The sequence below is a fragment of the Benincasa hispida genome, chromosome 2 (assembly GCF_009727055.1).
Source record: "Benincasa hispida cultivar B227 chromosome 2, ASM972705v1, whole genome shotgun sequence".
Lineage (NCBI taxonomy): Eukaryota > Viridiplantae > Streptophyta > Magnoliopsida > Cucurbitales > Cucurbitaceae > Benincasa > Benincasa hispida.
The window spans coordinates 60,507,081-60,532,867 of record NC_052350.1 but is presented as its reverse complement, the minus strand read 5'-3'; the positions used below and the strand labels follow the sequence as shown (position 1 = coordinate 60,532,867).

At 38.3% G+C, this 25,787-nt stretch overlaps 1 protein-coding gene across 2 annotated transcripts; it reads left to right on the top strand.

Annotated features, from left to right (window-relative positions):
* The first annotated feature begins 30 nt into the window (after positions 1 to 30).
* On the top strand, positions 31 to 21,496 carry LOC120071327 (flap endonuclease 1). 2 transcript variants are annotated; one of them, XM_039023533.1, is made up of 17 exons: positions 31 to 191; positions 271 to 387; positions 483 to 541; positions 668 to 727; positions 823 to 876; positions 965 to 1,013; positions 1,107 to 1,154; positions 1,335 to 1,400; positions 1,497 to 1,547; positions 6,982 to 7,101; positions 7,173 to 7,257; positions 7,372 to 7,453; positions 18,955 to 19,069; positions 19,243 to 19,299; positions 19,398 to 19,444; positions 19,692 to 19,746; positions 20,270 to 20,827. In XM_039023533.1, exons 1-17 carry the CDS (start codon positions 180 to 182, stop codon positions 20,444 to 20,446), a joined length of 1,254 nt encoding a protein of 417 aa, XP_038879461.1. In that variant the 5' UTR covers positions 31 to 179; the 3' UTR covers positions 20,447 to 20,827. The 2 variants fall into 2 exon arrangements, with proteins under 2 accessions (XP_038879461.1, XP_038879462.1); XM_039023534.1 differs by lacking the exon at positions 20,270 to 20,827 and adding an exon at positions 21,086 to 21,496 and having other exon boundaries at positions 32 to 191.
* Positions 21,497 to 25,787: the final 4,291 nt, after the last annotated feature.

Here is a 25,787-nt window from a genome sequence, read left to right as displayed (position 1 = left end):
TTTTTAACTAAGTACTCACAATGGGAGTTAAACCTCTAGCTCCAAGTTTACGAGATTGAGATTTCACATTTACCCTACACAGTACACACCAACACTACAAAATAGCCTTCACCTGAACCCCTTCCCGCCTTTCTCGTCTCGTCTTGCTAAGCGGTTCCTTCTCCACTACTGCTACTGCAATGGGCATCAAGGTATCTGCCTTCACTCTTTTCATCACTTTCTCCACTCTGATTTTTCCCTTTCCCATTTTCACCTCCCTGCTGTTCTTAGGGTTTAACCAAGCTTTTAGCTGATAATGCCCCCAAGGGCATGAAGGAGCAGAAGTTCGAATCCTATTTCGGCCGAAAAATCGCAATTGATGCCAGCATGAGTATTTATCAATTTCTTGTTAGTACCTCTTTCTCCAATTTCTTTTCTTTTTTTTTTTCCTTCAGATTCAAAATTACTCTGGGTATCTCATATCTCTGCGTGAACTAATGCAGATTGTCGTGGGAAGAACTGGGACTGAGATGCTGACCAACGAAGCTGGTGAAGTCACTAGGTAGGCCGTTACTTCACTAATATTTCTACTTTCTGTTTTGAATTTAAATTTTTTTGAATTATCTATATGTGGGCGATATTTTCGTGTCAATTGTATCACCTTCTTCTTTTTAATGTCAAACTGTAGTCATTTGCAAGGGATGTTTAACCGGACAATAAGGCTTCTCGAAGCTGGAATTAAGCCAGTGTAACTTCCTTCTGTGCCCTGGCATCTCAATTTCAAGTTTTTTCATGAAAATTTTGTCTAATATGGTTTTCTTTTATGGGGACAAATGTACTCAGCTATGTCTTTGATGGAAAGCCTCCTGATTTGAAAAAACAAGAACTTGCAAAACGGTAACTGTGTTATCTCATTGTAACTCGTTTATTATGTTCAAAGGGGCAATCATGATTGTCATGCCTTCCATGCTAATTATGTATGCAGTTATTCAAAAAGAGCAGATGCTACTACGGACCTAGCAGATGCAATCGAGGTATTTTTCGTTCTTGTACTTTTGTGTATTGTACTTTATAAATCATATAAGACAGTGAAGCATCTCCGGCAACTGCTCCTTTTGTTATTCTAGGTTGGCAACAAGGAGGACATTGAGAAATTCAGTAAAAGGACGGTGAAGGTTAGTTATCTGCTTTTAACATTTTTCCTCAAGTAACAGACTTATTACACCGTAAATGGATTCATGTACTCTCACAAATGATGAGTAAAGGGATTGGAGCAGCATGCCGATGTTCCGGAAGTAGTATAATATTAAAAGATAAATCGTATACATATTTTATATTTGTGGTTAAATTTTCAGGTTACAAAGCAGCACAATGATGACTGTAAAAGACTCTTGAGACTCATGGGAGTGCCTGTGATCGAGGTGATAATACACTATACTACAGATGTCAGTTCAAGTAATCCATTGCTTCAGTCGTAACATGTTTGAGTACATTGCCATTATTTTTGGATGTTGCAGGCTCCCTCGGAAGCTGAGGCACAATGTGCTGCGCTTTGCAAGTTAGGAAAGGCAAGTACCCTTCTGCATGATAATGCTTCTTTTGTCTCTTGAATGTGGACCAATGAACTAAGAACCAAGGGGAAAATTTTGACATTCCAGTTTCTGAAACCTAGGGACAGATTCAAGAAATTACACATTTGAAGTTCATTATTAAACTCTACATATTTCAATGCTTTCAAGTTTCAAACACAATGGATTCTACAATGTAAAGATTGAGCTAGCGATACATGTTTGTTCTCTCATTCCAATTTAGATTTAGAATATATTTAAATGTCATAAAGCAAATTGTTCTTTCTCCTCGGATGCAATATCCTCTGACAAAATAAACTGTAGTATCTGACATACTTCTTTTGCCTCGTAGACTATTTTAAATCCCGTTGAAATCCTTTTTGATAGAAACAAGATCTCATACTTTTGCATGGATTGACCTGGATATGATTGAAATTTTGCAATTCAAGATTTGAAATGTTAGGATCTCATACTTTTGTAATCCATTTTCTCTCCCTCTTCACTGAGGAGTTTTATAAGGTTGACTCATTTGAGGAAGCTATGGCCATGGATCTTTAGAGTAGGTAGTGTGGTTGCAATGATGGGGAGGATATTGGCTTGAAAGTGTAGGATTATCAACAATGTTTTCAAAATCGCTTGAGGCGCACCTTGAGGCGAGGTGGCCTTGTAATGCTTCAAGGCTTGCGATTGTGCATGGTAAAAGAAGGCTTACGCCTTTATGGACAGAGGCTTAAGCCTCAGTGCTTCTGCTTGTGAGGCGTGAAAGGCATAAGCCTTAGTGAAAACTGGGTAAAAGAATTAAAACAACAAGTTTGTATAGGGGATGTTGGTGGTGGTGGGATTCCATTTAATGGGATTTTTAATTATGAGGTGAGATGTTGGCGGTGGTGGGATTCCATTCAATTAGGTTTTCAAGGAAAAAAAAAACATTATCTTGTAGGCTTAAACACTTTGACACGTGATTGTCTTCATTTGGGTAAGAAAATAATAGCAGATTGCAAACAAGTTAGCTTTCTGATCCATAAGAAAAAGGCTACCTTTCTTTTTTTCTTTCCTAAAACTTATCCACCGTTTTTCTCCCTCTTTTATTTTTGTAATTTTTCCTAGTTTTTTTTTTGTTCATTATCACAGCGAAGACAAAACTGATTTTCTTCTCCTCCTTAATCTTATCTTTTCTGTGATGCTGCAGCTACTTCAAACTTTGTTTCTACTATTTTATGCTTTACAATTTTTCAACATATATTGTTTTCAATTCTACTTTTAATTACATAAGTGTTTTCTCAAATTTTCCCCCTTATCTTTTTAAAAATATTTTGTTTTGTTTTCTTTCTTTACTTCCTTTGTTCTTGGAAAAAAATAATGATGTAACCTTACGTTATAAGTATACAAAGTTTTACATTTTATGATCATCAATACATTCAAAGTGAGGCTTATGCCTCATAGTGCCTTGAGGCTTATGCCTCGCCTCTCTATGAGAAAACGCCTCAAGGCTACCTTAAGCCTTTTAAGACATTGATTATCAAGTACCTTACATGACCCCGCCCTTCAAAGACACCTTGTCTTCAGGGTGTTCTTACAAACACGATCACAAAATTGGGTCACCTTTTTTTTTTTTTGTTTTTGTTTGTTTTTTTGTGTTTTTTGTGTTTTGTGTTTTGTGTTTTTCCTTTTACATGGAAAACACAAAACCATCATCCTAAATTGCTGATGTAATAGGATAGAGATATTTTGGTAAAATCAAGTTAATCTTGGTTAATCCTCGATTAATTACACTTTAATTACCAATTTAGTTTTAATCTCTTTTAGTTATTCTTTTGGGACTCTTGTAATTCTCTATAAATAGAGAGAGCCTCCTTGTATTAGGTCATATTCTCATTAATAAAAAGACTCTTGATTTGATTCTTGGAGATTACTCTCCTTTTAGCATTTAGGCTACATCAAATTGGTATAAGAGCATCAGCTGAGCTGAAGCAAGGACGTATGGTCTAGAATTCTCAAATTTCTTTCCATGAGTTCTTTATAAAGTTTTTGGACCTTTTCAAAGAAGATTTTTGCCAGATTGTTTAGTGAGTTTAATGACACGTGTCAAATCAACCTACTTAAAAGAGAACTTCATTTGTCGTCGTCTTCTTCTTCTCAAAAAAAAAAAAATAAAATTATCTCAATGGTCAAGGACTATTGCTCTATTAGTCTCACCTCTTTAATATACAAAATTTTAGCCAACGTCCTTGCTGGTTGAATAAAAAGGGTTATGTCTTCAGTTATTTCAAGTTCTCAAAGTGATTTTATTGAAGGAAGATAAATTCTAGATCCCATTTTAATTGCAAATGACATTGTGGAAGATTATAGATCCAAAAGAGGAAGGGTTGGCTTCTCAAGTTAGATATTTCTTTTTTTGAAAAAGGAAACAATCTCTTCATTAAGATAATGAAATGAGACAAAGTTAATATACAAAACGAAACAACGAGCAACAAAAACTAGGGATCAGAAGGTGCACCCGGCATCTCAACTAGGTTGACACCTCCTTAGCACCACCATCATCTCCAAATCATCCTAAATATCAAACCAATACATACAACCAAAAGTCCGACGAAACCAATTACAACTCAGCCAAAAGAAAAACTAATGACAAACAAAACAAGGCCATAACACTTAATCTGCCAGCAGTACACAAAACAACCAAAAATACTACTAAATTCGTGATACAGAGTACTCCTACGAAGCTGTCGAAATGAAAGCCTGCCAATTTAAGCTCAGTTCTCGAATTGAAAAGTTTGCAAAATGTTTGGATAGTGTACACCAGGACAAGGCGTTAAGTTGGGCTGTCTCAAAGCGCTCAAACCAGGTCAACCGCTTGTCATGGAAGACTTGTTGATTCCTTTCAAACCAAAGAACAACCAACAAAGATTTCACCACATTGAACCAGAACAATTTAGCCTCCTTCTTCAAAGGAGGGCCCATCAAGATTTGCAAAATGTTAGAGCGAAAATCATTTCCAAAGACCCATGTCAAATTGAAAATTGAGAACAATTTCAGCCAACATTGTTCCGCGTAGCTGCAACCAAAAAAAAGATGCAGCAGGTCCTCTGTGTCTGCCATACAAAGGAAGACGGTGATTAGGCAACTTCTTCTGCATCAAAGAGGAGCAGTTCAACTCTCCAGAAAACATTATCCACACTAAGATGTTAACTCGCCGAGGGCTTTTAGTTTTCCATAGTGCTTTCTCCTGCTGTTTGTCTAAAGGGGAGGCTAGAGATAGGTACTTCTCAAGGGATTTGACATTGAAGACTCCACTGTTTTCAATGGACGAGATTCTCTTGTCTTGATTATTTGTTAATCTCTTTTCGGTAATGATTTCAAGGAGATTTTGAAAATCTAAAATCTCATCATCCTTCAAATTTCTATGGAAGAAGATGGACTATGATGAGGAGGAATGATCCCAAAATTCTGCTACTGAACCTTCTGGGTTGATAGCAATCTTATATAAGTTAGGAAAACGAACATTCAGCGGGGTATCTTTTCAATCCAAGGATCCAACCAAAAGCCAATTCGGCATCTGTTACCAAGTTGATATTGAATAAACATTTGATTTGGTTGATTGGGACTTTTTTTTAAAATTATTTTTAATTAATTAATTAATTATTATTATTTTAAAATTTTATATGGATAAAATAGATTCTTGGTTTATTCGTGACTCCAAATTTTCTATTTTCATCAATGGCCGGTCTAGAGGTAGAATTATGGCTGCTAGAAGGAGTCAACAAGGGGTTCCTCTTTCTCCTTTCCTGTTTCTTTTAGTAAGTGAAGACCTTTCAGTTTTAGTTGAAAGCGTCCAGTGCTATTGAAGGTTTTTTAGTTGGGGCAGCAAAGATTCATGCTCCTATTTTTCAATTTGCCGATGATACTTGTTTGTAAATATGATGATTCAATGTTGAAAGTTTTCTTGAAGACAGTAAGGTGTTTGAAAGGTTATCGAGCTTCAAAGTAAATTGGCAGAAATCTTCTCTTTGTGCTATTAATGTAGATGACTCAATCTCCTTGATTTAGTGGCAAAGTTCAAAACGGTGGATTGCAGATTATGCCTTTCATTTACCTTGGCTTACCTTCGGGCGGACACCCGAAGTGTGCTTCTTTTTGACAACCAATCATGGTTAAATTTTATAGAAACTTGAATATTGGAATATGTTCAATTTACCAAGGGGTGGAAGGCTCACTCTTTGCAAATCGATGCTCTCTAATCTTCCTACATATTATTTGTCTACTTTTCTTATACCTTCAAGAATTTGTTTAGAATTGGAATGAATAATACAAGATTTCTTCTGGGAAGGGAACGGTGAAGGAAAAATACCCCAGCTTTTGAGGTGGAAGAAATGTAGATGACTAACCTTCACTGTCCTTGTATTAATGCTCTCTCCAAATCATTTGATGGATATTCTTTTTCAGTGTTTTCAAAGCGCAAGGTGCACCTCAAGGCGACAAGTCCCTTGATCGCCTCAAGGCGAGAGGCGACAAAAAGATGATGCCCGATTGAAGCGGGGCGCAATGATTAAATAAATAAATATATAATATATGTAGAAGAGGAACATAAGTTTATATACAAATGCCAAAAAGATTAATAATAGTAATCTAATAAATGAAGGGGGAAAGAACTGATTTTTATGTGCAGCCAAGATTAAGAAGAATAAATGAAAGGGAAGGAAAAAATGAAAGGGAAGGAAAAAACACTAACCTTTTTCTGGATATTTTCCCCTAGAAGTGCAGCCAATATTAAGAACAGAAAAGTTTTTCCTTAATCTTGGAAGTCCCTCAGAAACTTACGATGAGAAGGAAGATTTAAAATTTCCTCAAAATAGCTAATGTAATTGAGGAGAATTGGAAGAGTCACATGTTTTCCTTCTTTTAATTTTTGCATGATCACAGACGGCTGTATAATAGTAGGTTGCATGGCTACAGTGGGCTTTTTTACGTGAGCTTTAGGTGATAGCTTATAACATTGTATTAGGTTAAAAAAAAAACACACTAAATATCCCCTAGGCACACGCCTTGGCCAAGGCGCTGCAACACGATGCAAGGCGCCACTGGGCGAGCATCTTATTGAAGTTGATCGCCACAGCTACGTATGAGGCACACAGGCCCCTGGGCGCCTCGCCTCTCGCCTCAGGCGCGCGCCCATGGTCGCCTCGAAAACACTCTTCTTTTTCGGATGTAAGTTTAAATTGGTCCGTTTTTATTTCTCCTGCCTAATTGGGTATTTTCTTACTATGTGCAGCCTTCTATCGTTATTTTTATCACTATATTCGTTTCTTTTGTTGTTGTTTCTTTCCTTCGCTCGCTTGTGGGCCTTTGTATCTATTGAGCATTAGTTTCTTTCCATTGCATCACTGAAAATTCTCTTGTTAGAAAAAGAGTGTTTCTCAAAATTCATATATTCCAGGTTTACGCCGTGGCGTCAGAAGACATGGATTCGCTAACATTTGGATCTCCCAGATTTCTTCGTCATTTAATGGATCCGAGCTCAAGGAAGATCCCAGTTATGGAATTTGAAGTGGCAAAGGTGATTTGTCTCCATCTTGATTTGGCTATTTACTTTTGTTATCATTCACTAAATAATTTGTTTCATTTTAGATTTTGGAGGAGCTGAACCTCACCATGGACCAATTTATCGATTTGTGCATTCTTTCTGGATGTGATTATTGTGATAATATCCGAGGTATATGGATCCTATATATGTTTTATTGACCTCTTATTGATATTGATATTCAAATTTTGTTGTGCTGTTCTAGTTTTATATATTCTGAATGTAGAACCCTGCTTTTCCCCACAGGTATAGGGGGGCAGACTGCTTTAAAGCTTATCCGTCAACATGGGTCTATAGAAACTATATTAGAGAACATAAATAAAGAGAGGTGACCTTTTTCTAGATTTAAATACATATCATAAAGTGAAAATTTATCTTGAATATGCTTAAACTTGTTTACTCAATTTGATGTATGCATGGGTATCATATTCTTGCACATATATTCCATAACACTTAGAAGGAAAAATGGCTTCATTCCCAACCCACAACCGAATTGGACCACCAACTACAAAACAAAAATTGATCTACCAAGCTTCAATGGTAATCTTGATGTGGAGGATTTTCATGATTGGATCAAGAATGTAGAAAACTTCTTCGATTACCTGAACGCATGGGATGAAAAGGTTGCAGTGAACTTCAAAGGTGGAGATGTTCATGGGATGAAAACGTCAAATTGGTTGCATTAAAGCTCAAAGGTGGAGCATCTATGTGGTGGGACCCACACAAAATAACCAGCGTGCTTGTGGGAAAAGAACCATCAAGACTTGGCCAAGCATGCTAAACCTCCTCAAAGAAAGCTTTCTGCCTATCAACTAAGAACACATTCTTTTCACTCAACATCACAATTGTTGACAAGGATCACCAATGGTGGGGAAATAAACGGAAGAATTCAACCACCTTGGAGCTAGACTTGATTCAGCCAAAGGAAAGAGGTACAAAATTGCTTGATATGTCTCGAGTTAAAGCAAGGCATTCTAGAAAGAAAAATACTTAGATGCATCTCGGGTAATACCTATATTTGTGCATCCCACCAAATTGTCTAATCATAATTTGACATGTGGTAAATTCTTATTTATTTTTGGTAATATTTTAATTCTTTTTTGATGTGAGTGATGAGAGTGTGATGCATTGAGATGGGTGCATCCCAAGTAATACCCTTCTAGAAAAGCTAGAATTACAACCTTTTGGCCGGTTAACTGAATTAGCTACTTGGGCAAAGCAAAGATGGAATTCAACGCACAATAGAAGTGTATAAGAAATTTCTTGGATTACCCCATCCCGGGCTTGCTATGTACCAAATGTATTTTCAACTGGAATCCGACCTTGCATCTGCAGGGAATAAAAGATGGTCTTGCAAATGCTCGAAAGCTATTTGAATATGCACTTACAATTTATGGTCAAGATGTTAGTTTGTGGCAAGAGTACTACATAATGGAATCTAGGATAGGATCATAAAAACTAAAGTTGCAATTTGTTGGCATGCAAGGAAACATTAAAAGATGCTACACCCCAAATATGCACTTACAATTTATGGCCAAGATGTTAGTTTGTGGCAAGAGTACTACATAATGGAATCTAGGATAGGATCATCAAAAACTAAAGTTGCAATTTGTTGGCATGCAAGGAAACATTAAAAGATGCTACACCCCTTGTTACTTCCTCTGATTTATGATTTTTAATAATTATTTTATTTGTATAATTATCGAATCGCAACTCGTCTGGTTCGTGGATAACATCTCAGATTTGATCAAGAACCCAATCATGAGCTTCTTTGTAAGGAATGGAAGAGATGCCTCCAACGCAACAAAATTATCCAAGATCAGCAACTCATCGGGGTGGTTAATGAGATGTGTAGTTTGGCCATCCTTAGGGGGCAGATTTTTTATTCACATCCCATCGGGTGATTCAATTTAGGGTTGACAATCTTTTGTTGATATGCTTAGAGACTTCTTGAAGCTGAAAACCGATCATCACTTGTTTCTTACTCAAAAAAGGGCGTCATTTTTTTGTAGAAATTTAGTAGAAGCATCCAACTTCATTGATATTGTTAAAAACAAGAGAAACTCGAGTTGCTCTGTCTTACCACTGGAAAAACATAGCATGATAAAGAGTGGTAAAATTAATCGATTACCTTCCCTTGTTTCAGAATTCGATAAATAGAGTAAGAAACATTATTGGGTCTAAAAGAGTTTGAAGTTTTTAAAGAAGATTTTAACAATCTATGGGTTGTTTCAAGACTTTGAATTTAATAATTGTCTTGAGATAACCACCACGTTAAAGTTTTACTTCAATTCCGACATCATTATCAATCTCCTATCTACGAAAAATGCCTTAATAAAATTGGATTAAGGAAATTTGGAAGATATAATAAAGCATATTGGGAAATGGCAAGAATATGGTAAGTTCCATTTGAAGCTAGAAAAGTGGAATAAATTTGAGCATAGCCGTTCGAAAGTGTTGAAAGGTTATGGAGGGTGGTTCTCGATTAAAAATCTTCCTCTAGACTACTGGTGCAGGCATACGTTTGAAGCTATAAGAGCATACTTTGGAGGCCTAGAATCTATTTCAAATGAAACTTTGAATATGCTAAATGTAGCTGAAGCCAAAATCCAAGTCAAGAAGAATCTTTGTGGTTTTATGCCCGCTACAATAGAAATTTCAGATGAGAATCGCGGATACATTTTTCTGAATTATGGAGATATAGAGCTATTGGATCCTCTGACTAAAGTTAAAGGTGATTTGTTTGTCTAATCCAATTGATTTAACTTGTTTTAACCAGGTTATGAAAGATGAAGATGTGGAACTTTTAATACTGAATCCGGACTGGGCATTCCTTGAAGTAGTCGAAAACACAACCAACTTCTCAAGAAATCCTTTTGTGTCTAGTCCAAAGAAGGACCAGGGAAAAGACCCGTAACAGAGCTCGTTGGAGGAAAATATCCCAAAGCTACGGACGACGGAGTAGCACACCGGAGTTCCAAACCAGTTTGATGTGAACACAGGTCTTAATTTAATGAGGAGAGATATTTTGGCCGAAGTGAATTCACAAGAAGATAGTCGAAAAAACCTCCCTTCCAGAAGGCGCGAAAACAAAATTTCAAAAAAAGTCTCTTGGTCTTCCCCCGATGGAATACCAAAAGTCTAAGATGGATGATTTTAAAGTTGTATCTAACGTCACATTCTCCTAATAGAAATGCCAAGATCAAAGCCGCCCTGATTCCAAAGCTTCCCTCCTCAATCCCCAACCACTCACCTAATAAATTAAATGTAGCCGAATTTAACATAAATGATAAAATGGAAGTTGATGATAGCAAGTCTCTCTCTCATGGGAAGATTTTAGAAGAAAAGAGTTAATAATTGTCGGATGTCTCTCTTGTGCTCTAGGATTCAAATAAAAGCAAAGAACACAAAAATCCCTTTAGTTTCCAAAAGACGTGCACATTTGTTCAAGCCATTCCCCAAACATTTTGCTAGAAAGAAGACCTCCTTTCTCAACTCATGGTCTATAATTGCAAATTCAAATCTTCTCGAGGAATGTTGTGTGAAGAACAAATTACCCGACATCATACAAGACAGGTCAGTGAGCTTAAACTCTCATAAAAATTCATTTGTTATTCAGATTATAAAGTACCAGATTCAAATACTTCTTTTGTGCAAGGTACTCCAAGCAAATATCTAATCATTATATATCATCATTCACAAGAAGCTGATGAAGAATCAATTGCTAGTGTAAGTAGTGAAGAGATCGAAAAAGATGAAGCAGATGAAATTGATGAGGATGATGAAGTTATAAAAGACCTTGACAAGGCCTTGGGTCATCTGTTCCAAGCTGAAGAAGTTCAAGAGACAACTAAGTGTTAAGGTTTTTCTTTTACCCCCCTTAAAAAGAATGATATTCCTCCGAATCTATACTCCATCCTTGAAGAATGTGATATCACCCTTGGTTGAGTAGGAGTGTATTTGAGCTCAGCCTTGCATTGATTAGTAGTTTGATATTTTGACTTGGACCAATGAAAGATCATTTCATGGAATACAAGAGGTCTAGGAGATCAGTCAAAGAGATTGGCGATAAAAAGATTCTTAAAAAGGATTAATCTAGATATAGTTTTATTTCAAGAAACAAAGAGAGATAGCTTTGATAGAGCTTTCATCAAAAGTATATGGAGCTCGAAGGACATTGGATGGGCTTTTGTGGAAGCAAACAGTCTATCTGGTGGATTATTAACTAATCATGTTGGATGAAGGAAAAATATCCGTTATAAATGTACTTAAAGCTGAATTTTCCTTGTCAGTCAAATGCTTGATTATTTGCAAGAAAGTATGTTAGATAATGAATGTCTATGGTCCTGCTGACTATAGAGAAAGAAGTAGACTATGAACAGAGTATTGGAGGAGACTTTAATAGTACTCGCTGCAGACATGTGCGTTATCCTGTGGGAAGAGCTACAAGAGATATGAGAAAATTCAATAAGTTCATCGAAGAAACTAAATTGCTAGAAATTTCTCTTTCCAATGGTTGTTTCATGTGGTCTAGAGAAGGAGAAGTGGTTTCAAGATCTCTTATTGATAGATTCTTTGTTTCTAATAATTGGGAAGAGGTTTTTGAAAACTCAAAGAGTGGTAAGGCAAACATGTATCTTATCCTATCACTTCCCTCTTTTGTTTGAAGTCAAGGCCTTTGAATGGGGACCAACCCCTTTTAGATTTTGTAATAGTTGGATGAACATTAAGGAGTGTTGTCGGCTGATTGAAAGGTCATTGGAAAACTGATGGGCAGCAAGGTTGGGTGAGTTTCATAATTTCCTCCAAGTTACGAAGCTTAAAACGAACTTAAAAAGATGGCTTGCAGCATATGAGAACAATAAGAAAAACAAGGAAGAATATTTGTTGAAAGGAATTAAACGAAGAGACCAACTTGTTGAAAATTTAGAAGATTACTCCTTGGAAGAGGACATAAGAATATCATTGAAGGTAGATTTGATGGACCTCTATCGTGTGGATGAAAGGAATCTCATGCAAAGAAGTAAGCTAAATTAGTTAAATTTAGGGGATGAAAAAACAACATTTTTCCATTGTTTCCTAGCCGCTAAGAAGAGGAAAAACTTGATTTCAGAATTGGTCAATGACCAAGGCTTACCAATCAAATCCTTTCGGGAAATCGAAGAGATTATTTTGGGGTTCTATTCAATACTTTACTCCAATTGTGACGGGGCTCGGTATATTCCATTCAATCTAGACTGGCCGATAGTGACAAGAGAGCAAAACAACCAGTTGGTGGTAAGATTCAGCCAAACAGAGATCAGAAGGGCAGTAAAAGAATTGGGAAAGAATAAAACTCCTAGACCGGATGGCTATACCTCAGAATTTATCCTTAAAACCTAGGATTTGTTAAAAGTCAACTTTATGAATTTGCTTGAGGAATTTTATATCAAAGAAAACTTCATTTGCTTGATACAAAAGAAGGAAGATGCAGTGTTGGTAAAGGATTTTCGGCCTATCAACTTAACCACTATTGTATATAAAATAGTAGCCGAAGTGCTTGCTGAAAGACTCAAAGTAATTATGCCAAGCATAATTGCTCCTACATAAAGTGCATTTATTGACGGAAGACAAATCCTTGACCCTATCCTCATTGCCAATGGAGTTGTGGAGGATTACAGATCCAAGGAGAAAAAAGGATGACTTTTAAAGCTTGATCCAGAAAAAACCTTTGATAGAGTGGATTAGAAGTTTATTGAGAAAGTTCTATATGGGAAAAATTTTGACGCTCGTTGGATCTCATGGATTATGGGCTATATATCTAATCCAAAGTTCTCAATTTTTGTCAATGCTAGTCTAAGAGGCATAATCTCGCTACTAGAGGTATTAGGCAAGAGGATCCTCTTTCCTCTTTTCTATTCCTCTTAGTTAGTGAAGTTCAAAGTGCACTAATTGCTAGAATTCATGAAAAAGGGAAATATGAAGGCTTTGTTGTGTTGAAAAAAAGTCGTGCGCCAGACAGTTTTGCGAACGGAGCTCATTTGATGCCCCAAACGGCTCCCAGGCCTGACGGGGCTGCCCCGGGGCCCAATTTTTGTGCGCGAACTTTCCGCGGGCGAAAACGGACCCAAGGGTTAAGAACGATGAAAAAAGCCGTGCGCCTAACGGTTTTGTGAACGGAGCTCATTTGGTGCCCCAAACGGCTCCTGGGCCCGATGGGGTTGCCCTAGGACCCAATCAAGAAGGGAGGATCAACCTAATGACCCCCTTTAATAAACTCGTTGAATTTTCTCATGGATCTATTTCCCCTCCCCTGAGGGGCCTTTTCAGCAAGAGAATGAACCATGTTAAAATCTCCCATTTCAACAAGAGAATGAACCATGTTAAAATCTCCCACGAGACACCATTTCAACCCACCAAGGCCAAAAGGGGCACCCAACTCATTCAAGAATTGAATCCTTCCTCTAGGTCAAGGAGGGTCGTACACACCCGTCATCCAAAACCTCTCACCATTTCTCCAGACAAACTGTAATGAAAGCGAGAAAAAACCTTTAGTCACTTCCAAAGCTAACGGACTTCTACTGTTCCACATAACCAATATCCCTCCGGCCTTCCCTAAGGGGTCAATATTCTCCCATGCCACCCTTCTAAACTTCTAGATACTTCCGATAAACTGAAGCTCAAAATCACCATGCTTAGTCTTTGATAAAATCACAATATCTGGGTTTTCTTGTCTAAGAACCTCTATTAATCTCCTCTTTTCCCTTCCCTTCACCCCTCTAACATTCCAAGAAACAATTTTCAACATTGAGACGGAATACTACCCGTTTCCACAGAGGCCTTCCTCCTTTCGCAATTCACTGAACTTTCAAGTTTCCTTAGCTCACGCTCCATCCTATTAATCCTTTCGCCGACCACCTTCATTCCTCCCTTTTCCTTTTAGAACTCAACTCACTAGGAATCTCTGCTTCCACCCTCTTAATGCCCATTGACCCCAAAACACCCTAGTCGTATGGCCAACCACTTAAAGGCTCCCCACTCGACATTGAACACGGAACCAAGAGAGGATTAGCTTGGAATAAGGATCACCTAACAAAACCCCGTTAGACAAAAGCACAAAACCTCCCACTGTCCCAACACCCACCACATTTGACCAAACAACAATCTCAGAACCCCCGTAACCTAAAGAATAGACCGGAAAAAGGGTAAGGCCCCACCGGTATTGTGGATGGCATTTGTAGAAGAATCTGGAAAAAGACAAGACTCACTACACAAAACGTCTGACACAACAGACTTACCCTTAGCTGAAGGCGTCGAGTCTGACCTTGTTAGGGACTAAAGAAGACACCCCCTTCTCTCTCAACTCCCAAACTTCCTCTGAAGGATTAAGAGACGAAGGAACGAAAGGAATACTAACCTGCCTTGGCGGCCCAACCATCATCATGTGCTAAACTGGCTAGGGAACCTGCACCTGGATGGTATCCTTGCCGGAAGGAGAGGTTGGCAAAATTCCCCCCCCCCCCAAGGTTCTCCCCTTTCTCTGTAGCATTGGAGCCAGCAACACTTTCACCTCCCGACTGCATATCTTTTGACTCGTCTTCCTTAAAAGTAGTGAGAAGGCCCACCGAAAAAGGACTACGATCAGCATCATAGAGGAAGTGAGAAAAGAATCATCGTCTAAATAACTCATAACAGAAGGATCAGATGGGTTGGACTCCTCTCACAAATCCTCCCCGCCACTCCTTCCCAGCCCAAAACTTCATTGGATTCAATCGGTTGCTTGGATTGGGTATTGCTAGAAGAGTGGTTTGGGTCCACCTTTCCCAATCTCTTTTGGCTTCTCATCGTCAGGCTTTTTGTCTGTCTTTGGGTGAAATGGATAAAGGACTCTTAGCGGGAGGCCAAACAGACTCAAAATTCGAAAACTGAGGCCCTCCCACACTAGCCACTATGTCTTTAGCTCCCCAGATAACCTTGTTGAGGCGGAGACAGAGAGAAGCGAACCGTACCTGACACCACAGGAGCTCTCTCCGACAACCTTTGCTCCTCAGTCGTCTTTCGCCAGCCGACAGAAAATCTGACTGGAAAAGAGAATTTTCCATGGTTAACCGAGCACATCGTAGGGATGAAGCCATTCACATTGCCTTTTGAATGAAAATAAATCTCCGACTGCCATTCCTTCGGCAAATCAATCTTCTTAGCCTCCAACACACCCCCACACAGGTTTGCCAATTTGAGGAGGAACTTCCTTCAGCTACCAACCAAAAGTTCCAATCAGAAAACGCAAAATCCTCAGAGAGGGCACCCAACTCCTTGCTCGGTAACAAACTTGCAATCTCATCACTTTCACAAAGACAAATTGCGAGATTAGAGCAAAACGGTTGTAGAGAAGCTCTTTGGATCCCTTCCTTTTCCAGAAACTCCCTTACCACAGACCAACTAGGCTTAGCTCTCAGCCTTTCCACCAACACCGTTGCTGATAAATCAAAGGCAAGATCGCACTCCCAATCAGAAAAGATCTCCTCCTCCACTAAAACACACTCCCTCTGCTTTTCTCTAACTTCTTCTCCCTTTTTACCTTCCTGTCGCACAACCACTACAAAGTTTAATGGATCTAGTGGCGCCTCCGAAATCCTTTTAGACACCACTGAGGACGGAGAGGGCCGGAACCTGGTGATCTCCTCTGCTACCGAACACCAACTCTTTTTAAGGGGACCTTTCGAAATGAAGATATGAGCCTTTATCCCTTTAAAGAATTCCAATGAACCCAACGCAAACCGCTCTTGGAGTTAGACAATTTGGAAGAAAATGACCGCTGAATCTAGTCTCCTTCTTTGCCAAAACCCATCTGTGGTCTTCAATGCCACTGCTCCCTTCAGACAATCTCGCACCCACGCTGCCGTTCCGGCTTCCAGCTCTAAAAAATTCACCTCGGACCCTCTCTTTTCTTCAATTGAAATCTGTTTTCCATTGCCTAACTTGTGAAGAGAAAAAGATTTTCTTTCCACTAAATCCTCCCCACGAGACTCACATTGTAGAGAGAACGTAGTGGGAGAACATTAGGTTGATAAAAATAACAAAAAACCATTTATCGAATCAATTTTGACCTTAATGTAGAATGGTTAACTGTAGAGGAAGAGGCAACCAGACAAGAACTCTTTGGGGCAGATCAATAATACATTTCGGCGCAACTTCAATGACTTCCAAATAGGCAGCTCCTCCAATACCTCGGTTCCTGTGGGAAAAGATGACAAAACACAGAATTAATTTGCAATACCCAACTTAGGCAAGTGTTTTTGTTGTGGACAAACAACGCACTTGTTCAACGACTGTCACCTTCGAAGGGCAGTGGCTGTAGTTGATGAAGAGAATCAAGAAATTGATAACGAGGAAGAACAACCGGACTGAATGCAAATTTTCTGGAGCCCCGATGATGGAGAACAACTCTAATGTGTTATGAAAAAAGTTCTGCTCACACCCAAATCAAAACTAACCACAATGACATTCTTTGTTTCTACGCAATGTACAAGTAATGGGAAGCTGTGCAACAGTCTTATAGACAGCTGAAGTAGCGAAAACATTATCTTAAAAACTTGTCATGGCCTTAAATCTCAAAGTGGATCCAGATACACATTCAAATTCTTACAAGTGGATCCACATCCAATTCGTTACAAGGTTAGTCAGACTAAAAAGTGGGAGAAGCAACAGTGAATTCAATTTGCATAGTACTACTATCAATTGGAAATCAGTACAACAGGATAAAATATTATGCGATGTCTTGGGTGCAGATGTTTGTCACTTGTTATTAGGATGACCTTGGCAATATGACCTTCAAGCACTCTATAAAGGAAGAGAAAAAATTTATGAATTTCTATGGACAGGATGAAAAATTGTGCTACTGCCTTGCAAAATTCAGTTTATTCACTATTTTAAAAAAAATTTAAGGTGGATTTTGGAGTCATTCATTTATCTAAATTCAAATAATCTTGTGATTGGCATTTTAAATGTTCTGTTTGGTGTTCCTCGGGAGGAAGGAAGATTGTGCGAGTCCCTGCTGGCATTGATAAAAAAGGTGGATGGTTGTCTTGGATATGGTAAGTGATTTCTTTTCAACTCTTGAGAACAAGATGCAGTTGGAGCATGAAATTTCCCATCAATTGAAGGTAGCAGCCAAATATCAAGATGAGTCGATTACTAACAAGCAAATTCCAAGAAGTTATGTGGGAGCGATCAAGCAAAACACAAGTTATTTTCAGAATTGCAACTCATCAGACCTAACGATTAAAGTTCACTCCCTTGAGGTTTCTAAATTCTGGGTAAGAAAAGAAAAGGAACTAGTGATACTGATTTGAACTTCATTTTGGTGGTATCTAGGTTGCTTGCCCACTACTCTGAGAAGGAAATTTAGAATTCCTAGGAAGATTCTTCTCAGTCCAAAATTTTTAAATCCTTTTATGGATGATAAGACCTTCGTGAAGATTGACGATAATCTTTTAGAATTAAATTTTGATGGTAAATGGAGGATTTTTGGTGATCTTCACTTGAAAATTGAGCATTGGTCTACCAAGAATCACTCTCCTATGGAGTCTATTAAAGGTTTTGGAGGTTGGATATCAATAGAAAACTATCCTTTGGAATATTGGAAATGATCATTCTTTGGAACTATAGGGCAAAATTTAGGTGTTTTTGTGAGCACTGCCTCCAAAAACCTTAATTTCATAGATTATTCAGTGCCTTGGTTGAAGTTAAAATGAACATATGTGCTTTTGGGGAAAAAAATATGGCTTCATTCTAGCAGAATTGATTTTAAGGATGGTAATGGTTGAAATTTCTCTCATTTGGTGATATAGCTTCTGTTGATTATCCAAGTTTGAGTAATTTAATTTAGGGTGATTTATCCTTCAAAAACTTTTCAAATTCAGTGGATTTGATGAGAATAAAAAAGATGATGGAAGATGGAGAATTTATTTTGTTGCATAAGATAAGTGGAAAGAAGTAGCTGTTGGTTCAAAGGCACCCTTAGATCATATATACTTTTCAACTTGAAAGATCTGGATGGCTTAGAAGTCATTAAGTCCCCTGATCTTGATGGAATTACTGCTGTCGGTCCTAATGTGGTTGATCCTCTCTTTTCTATTGATGATATTTTACCACAAAAAGAGCCGCGAGAAGAAGCTAAGCATTCAAAGGGGATTCTTCTGAATTTTTCATCTTCTTTATTGTGACTAATAATGAGGTGAATCCAAGATTTCTAAAAGCCTTCTCTCTTCACTATTCTTGTAAGAAAGAGACCCTTGTTATTCCCAAATGCTCAGTGGTTAATTTTGATACTTTAGGAGGCTGTTTCGAGAGCTGAAATGTAGTCAATATTACTAGGAATGGAGTGTTGAAAAGCGTGAGTAATCGAAGACAGAACGAAAATGAGATCGTGAAGCGTGAAAACAATACAAAAGAGGGTTGGATTGAGAACGGTCGGAACATAATGAGTTTTATATTACAAATCAAGCCCCAAAACGATCAATCCCATCCCATCCCATGTTGAACCCCATCCCATTACGGGCCACCAAACACCCACTAGAGGAATCTTGTACTTGTCTATTGATTTTCTCTTCACATTCCATAAAGCCTCATCGTCGTTTTGAAGCAGCATCAGTCTTGGGTTCCTGCCAAGTCTTTTAAGCAATTGGTTTATCTCTCTCCCTAGTTTAGATATTCAGGCATCTTCTTAAATTCGATTGATGAATCATGTTTTTTGCAGATACGCAATGATTTCATGTTATTGTTGCGGCAAGGAAATAAAAACAGAATGCTTTCTTGTTTCTCTTACTATTATTATTATGTTGTAAACAGGTACCAAATTCCAGATGATTGGCCTTATCAAGAGGCCCGGCAGCTTTTTAAAGAACCACTAGTATGTACTGATGAAGAGCAACTTGACATCAAGTGGACTACTCCAGATGAAGAAGTAATTTATCTTTTCTGGTTTAAAAGGCTTCTCGCAGCAGTTTTTTTCCCCCCTTCATTTTATATACTTGTGCTCACACGCACACAAACATATTATGATATTAAAGTTTTAATCTCTCCTGGGGCGCACATACATATTATGATATTAAAGTTCTAATCTCACATCTATTACAGGGCTTATTAGCATTTTTGGTGAATGAGAATGGGTTCAACAGTGAGAGAGTCACGAAGGTTTATCCTCCTAATAATCTCGATTGTTATGTCAGTTTTTGTTTGAAAGTCGGAGAATAAATTTTTTTTCTCATTCATCATTTTTGTTCTGTCATCAGGCAGTAGAAAAAATTAAGGCAGCCAAGAACAAATCATCACAGGGCCGGTAAGTATTAACTATGCAATTTCATTTACTCCTGAAAGAATAAACATTCTCCATCTCTTTGGCCAATCGCGCTGTTTATCCTTCCTGTGGAGTTGAGTTATTCTTTTTTACATTTAAGTTTCAGTTTATTTTTTTAAAGTTAGATCTAACATTTCAGTTTCTTTGTCCTTTTAAGTTTGTAGTATTGGTTATTGTTTCCACAATATTTTTCATCGTTTTTTTCCCCTTCTGAACACTTCCTTTTCAGGATGGAGTCATTTTTCAAGCCCGTCACTAATCCTTCAGTATCCATTAAGCGAAAGGTATGTTGTCACCCTTCAGTATCCATCTTATCTGTATCTGATGTTTTGGATTTATAAAATTTAACTTCCGTTCTACTTCAACATCCATATTCAAACAAACTTATCAAAATTAAAAATTTAAAGTTACAATAATATTTTAATGGCATTGTGACAGTAACACTTGCACCTCTGTAGATTTTCCTTCTTGGATTAGTTAATCTATCATTTTTTTTAAAAGAAAAACTGATATAATTATGTTGTTCTACAATATCAACATTGATTGGACTGAAATTGATTTAAGCTTCAAGGTTCCTTGGTGTTGACTGCAATATTATGTACCACTGTAATATTTCCAAGAGTGCTTCCTTGTCTCTTTCTGTCTAATTTACTTCAGACTCTTCACTTCTCTCTTATCTCAAATTACCTTCAAAATTCATTAAACGAGAAGTATTAAAGAAGTTCTATTTTGATCAAGTTCTATAAAGATTAGAACTGTTGGGATATAGAGACCTAACCGTCTCTACCTTACTACACTGAATGACAGGTAAACAAATGTGTACTTAGATCTCCCAAACCAGGAGCCCAACATAAATTCTCCCCTCAAGCATTTTATTCGTCAAGGACAAAGGCCATTGGCAGCCTAGGCATGTCAATGTTAGACCATTCCTCCAAGTACTCGGGGTCAGGGCCATTAGTTATGGCTGTATGCTTCGGCACATGAAGCTGAAACCCCTTGTGAAATTTTAGGGTGACTAACTAATCTATGTAATGAAGCCTATGTAATTGCTTTGGCTTTCAGAAATGTACTTGAAAATCTTCATCCTTAATTCCTTGAACTTATTGTACCTCTACAAATAAAGAGTGGAAACGATAATTAAGGAGCTCAGGCTCTGGATTTGTAGGAGTCCTGGTTAATTAAAACCCACCCTGTGGTTCTTTAATATTATAAAAGTTGGTGCGCAGTGTAGAAGCAGTTTCTGACGCAGTCCTGAAGTGTGGGATAAAAAATTAGTGCAAGAAACGATGTAAGACGCATGATATGCAACATGCTAATCAATCATTTTGCCGCACATTTGTCATATCCACTTCCAATTTAATTTTAGAGGTAGTTGTAGTGGGATTACTTGTGATTGCATTGTCATCACTTCTATTTATGTAAATTTGCCGTTTTACTTTGTCTTTTGCATCGTGGCACCACATTATTCTCGCAACTAGTCCAGGAATTAAGATTTCGATTATTGACTGCAGCGTTCTTTACTTTTACTTTTACTTTTACTTTCTTTCTTTCTTTCTTTCTTTCTTTCTTTCCCTTTTAATGATCAATATTATTTCTGTTGCACATTTTATTTTAATCCAACAGGAGACATCAGAAAAGCCTACCAAACAAGCAATAACTAAGAAATCGAAGTCCAGTGGTGGTAAAAGAAAGTAGATGAGTTGGTTGCATCACCAGTGTCAAATTAATGTAACCAACTTGATGTTGTTAGTAAGATTTGTTTATAAGTCTTCGTTGCCTGCAATTTTAGGTGATAGTTGCACATTATGGGACTATAATTTTCTTGTATTGAATCGACGTTGTGCAATTTTAGGAGGTACATGTTTGATGAGTATTTGCAGACAAGCCTTAGGTAACTACAATCTATCATTACATCCTCCCGTAGGAATCAAGATTCTGTTCTCCAGCATATATGTTTTCCAAGTTTATGTGATTAGAAAGTGTCAATGATTTTATATAATGGATAGTGAAGGTGTTAGAGACATGTTTTTTCAATTCTTAATACGATCCAGATCATAGTTGATTAACTGGTTCGTTTAATTGAGTAACACGACTTCCATTAGTTCTTTGGTAGAAGTATTATTTGCATTGCAAAGATCTGTAATAGTTAAACCAGGGGGTTGATGATACGAATTAGTTTGGAGCATTGATGAAATAGAGTAACCACTAGGGGATGGTTTATGGCTAGTAGGGGTGAACACAGACCAAAAACCAACTTGATTGTTAGAAGCTAATTGAACTAATGATGGTTGGTTGGTTTTCTGATTTGTTCAATCATGTTAGTATAGTTAGTTGGCTGATTTTTTTATAGGCAAAATTTCGTAAAATTTGAGATTTTTTTTTCTTTTTTCTGGAAGGCACATTTTCTTTATTTGTTGGAAATTCCTAGAAGCAACCTTATATATTCTTCTCAACGAATATATATTTATGAGCTTGGTGTCTTGTAGGAGTAATCTGTTTGGGAGTTACTGTTTTGATCATTTAAAGCCAATTCCCTTCTCCTTTTAACTTCCGTACATTTTTAATGGAGATATTTATTAAGTTAAAAATACAAAAGATTTATACATGTAATCCCTTAAAAAGGACATGTAGCACTCCAAAAGAAATGAGAAAAGTCCCCGATTAATTGATGGCATGAGATGAAAAAAAAAAGGGGCTAAGCTACCCTTTTCCAATTGGCTAAAAAGTGATCATAGCAACAAATTATAAGATGTGTTTTTAACTGAAAGCAAGTCATTTTTATCAAATTTGAACATGACAAACAATGATTAAGACGGTTAACCATTGTGGGTTTTCTTGTTTCTTTTTGGGTGCTATAGGATTTTATTTAGGGTTTATGGGTTAAAATATTTTGGGTATTATTATTACAACAATCACTGAATAATTTACACGAAAATTAAAATTATGAGGGACAATCTCTTGTGTTGAAATGGTGTTTTAGTCTTAAGGGCGTTTTAGTTTTTTTCTTAGTGTCTACTGTTTAGGGTTTTTTTCAGTTTGGTTATTTATACCTGTCCTATGTTGAGTACCGTGTATCAGAAAATTAAAAAGAATAAAGATTCTCTTATCGTGGTTTTTCTCCCTGATGTAGGGTTTCCACGTAAATATGTATTTGTTCTTCTCTTCTCTTTTCAATATGGTATCAGAGCATGGTGACGAAGTCTTGACCGTCATTGATGAGAACAAACTAGAGACTCCAACAGCAACCTCCGTTAGAATGAGGGGGATTCATGAACGCTGGCGTTGCTGCAACCATAAGAGAAGCCGTTGAGCATTATTTTCACGCCGCATTGCCTCAACTCAGATCCGAACTCCAGCCAGTGGACTTCCTCAGCAGATTCGACCAACAGAGCTCACAGACCCGATCGGCGCACGAATCCAGGCTCCTCCACGATGCACGGACCAACGAAACTCACAGATTCGACCCGGCCAGCGATCGATCGAAGCCTCACTATCCGCGACCCAGCCGATCCCTTTCGCACGATTTCTCCTCCGATTCAACGAGACCCATCTGATTTCCACCATGAAGTTCTTGCACAGTCGAACTTCACCGCTCGTGATTTTCGATCAGTCGAACTTCAGCCTCTGTTTGCGAGTCAGCCACCGCCCCTAGCACACATACTAGATCGTTCGTCTACTGCATGGATGACCCACTCTTCTCAATCGGTCCAATCGGTCCAACCAAACCAACTGGTTCAACTAAACCCGGTTCAACTGAATTGGGTCCAACCGAACCCGGTCCAGCCGAACTAGTATGGTCAGCCAATTCCCAGGCCTTCTTTTGGTCCTTCCTTTAACCAAAATGAAGCTACTTTTTCAGGGATTTATGGGCAAAACCAACCTATGTCAAATTCTGGTGGAACCGTTGGCTTTGAACAACAGTTGGCAAACTTATAGCAGCAAATATCGGCTCTTAGATCCACGACAAGTCCTGCAACTGGTTTTCATCCACATTCAGACTTCTCTTTATGCTCAGAAACACCGGTAAATGCTTACTCTACTTTACCTGTAGCAAGTATTATGTCTGGTTCTGTGGGAAACTCTGCAGGGATTTCTATTGGTGAGAAACTTAACGACCAAAATTACTTTCTTGGTCCCAATCGGTAAGAATAGTCCTTGAGGGACGTCACAAGTTTGGGTATCTAACCGGAGAAATACCAAGACCAAACCCCGGTGATTCCCAGGAACGTATATGGAAAGGAGATGACTCTCTTCTTCGCTCAATTCTGATAAATAGCATTGAACCTCATATTGGGAAGTCACTTCTATACTTAGCCTCCGCTCGGGATATTTGGGAAGCTGTCCAGAAGTTCTATTCGAAGAGGCAAAATGCCTCACGTCTTTATACCTTGAGAAAACATGTTCATGAGTGCAAACAAGGGACTCTTGACGTTATGTCTTATTTCAATAAATTGTCCCTGCTGTGGCAAGAAATGGATTTGTGCCGCGAAGTCGTATGGAATTGTCTTGTTGACGGAGTTTAGTACTTAAAGATTGATGAGGTGGATCGGATGTATGATTTTTTGGCTGACTTAAACCCTAAATTTGATGGTGTCCAAAGTTAGATTTTGGGACTGAGACCAATACCATCTCTGATGGAAGTATGCTCAGAGGTCAGGTTAGAAGAGGACAGAACCAGTGCTATAAGTGGCACTAGCATCAACCATTTAGATTCTGCTGCATTTGGGGCCAAGTCTTCGGGACCAGAAAGCGACAAACAGAATGGAAAGTCCCCACCAATCTGTGAACACTGTAAGAAACTGTGGCACACCAAAGATCAATGCTGGAAGTTACACGATCGCCCATCGAATGGCAAACGACGACCTACAAATGATAAATCTAAAACCAGTCGGGCCTTTGTCAGTGAAACAGAGGATGGTATGTCATCGGCCACCAGTCAGGTAGAGTCAAGCATGGTTAAAACCGGCAATGTCATGCAATCAGATACTTCTCAGTCCTTTAGCTTCTTGGTTGAAGGGGATGAATCGTGGATTCTTGACTCAGGAGCAACAAACTACCTAGCTGGATCATCCGATCAATTCCTATCTTATTATCCAAGTGCGGGAAGTGAGAGAATATGAATTGCAGATGAGTCCTTTGCTTTCGTTGCTGGGAAAGGTCACTTATCTCCTATTCAAGGGTTAATTTTACAAAATGTCTTGCATGTGCCAAAGATATCTTATAATCTGCTATTTGTCAGTAAAATAACCAGAGATCTGAATTGCAATGTCGTTTTCTTACCAGATAATGTTTTGTTTTAGTACCTGAGCTCGGGGAAGACGATTGGTACTGCCCGACACAGTAGGGGGCTCTACTTCCTCTCGAAGGATGTTTCCTCTAGGAGTTTATCTAGCGCTTGTTTACTGTCTTCCCTTACTATTTCTGAAACTGATTTTTTGTTATGGCATTTTCGTCTTGGACATCTAAATTTTCATTATATGAAGTATTTATTTCCACATTTGTTTCGTAATGTTAATATTTCATCTTTATCTTGCGATGTGTGTATTCGTGCAAAACAACCTCGGGTGTCTTTTACTTCCCAGCCTTACAAACCTTCCCAACCTTTCCACTCGATACATAGTGATGTGTGGGGCCCATCTAATATCACAACCGTGTTGGGTAAATGGTGGTTTGTCACCTTCATAGATGATCACACTCGTCTTACATAGGTGTTCCTTCTTACGGATAAGTCTGAAGTGACTACAATCTTTCAACAATTTTACACCACGGTCGAAACCCAGTTCAATGCCAAGATTGCTATCCTTCGGAGTGACAATGGCCGTGAGTTCGTTAATCAATCCCTCCGTGAGTTTTTAAACTTTAAAGGTATCATCCACCAGAACTCCTGTGTCTATACCCTACAACAAAATAGGGTGGTCGAACGAAAAAACCGTCAACTTATTGAGTTGCTTGGGCACTCATGATTCCTGAATCCTTACCCTCATACCTATGGGGAGATGTGTACTCACTGCAGCCCATCTCATTAATCGAATGCCTTCCCGAGTTCTCAAGTTCCAGACTCCCTTAGCTCATTTCAAAGAGTTCTTCTCTTCTNCGGCACTCATGATCCCTGTGTCCCTACCCTCGTACCTATGGGGAGATGCTGTACTCACTGCAGCCCATCTCATAAATCGAATGCCTTCCCGAGTTCTCAAGTTCCAGACTCCCTTAGCTCATTTCAAAGAGTTCTTCTCTTCTACTCGTCTTTTTCCAGATGTTCCTTTTCAGGTGTTTGGGTGTACGGTGTTTGTCCATGATCATGGTACCTACAGTAAATTCACTCCTA

What these genes read in the sequence shown, in the direction of transcription:
- LOC120071327 (XM_039023533.1), top strand. An exon ending in AAACAAGAACTTGCAAAACG is followed by an intron (nt 877 to 964) that starts GTAACTGTGTTA and finishes TTATGTATGCAG; the next exon opens with TTATTCAAAAAGAGCAGATG. An exon ending in TCAGTAAAAGGACGGTGAAG is followed by an intron (nt 1,155 to 1,334) that starts GTTAGTTATCTG and finishes TTAAATTTTCAG; the next exon opens with GTTACAAAGCAGCACAATGA.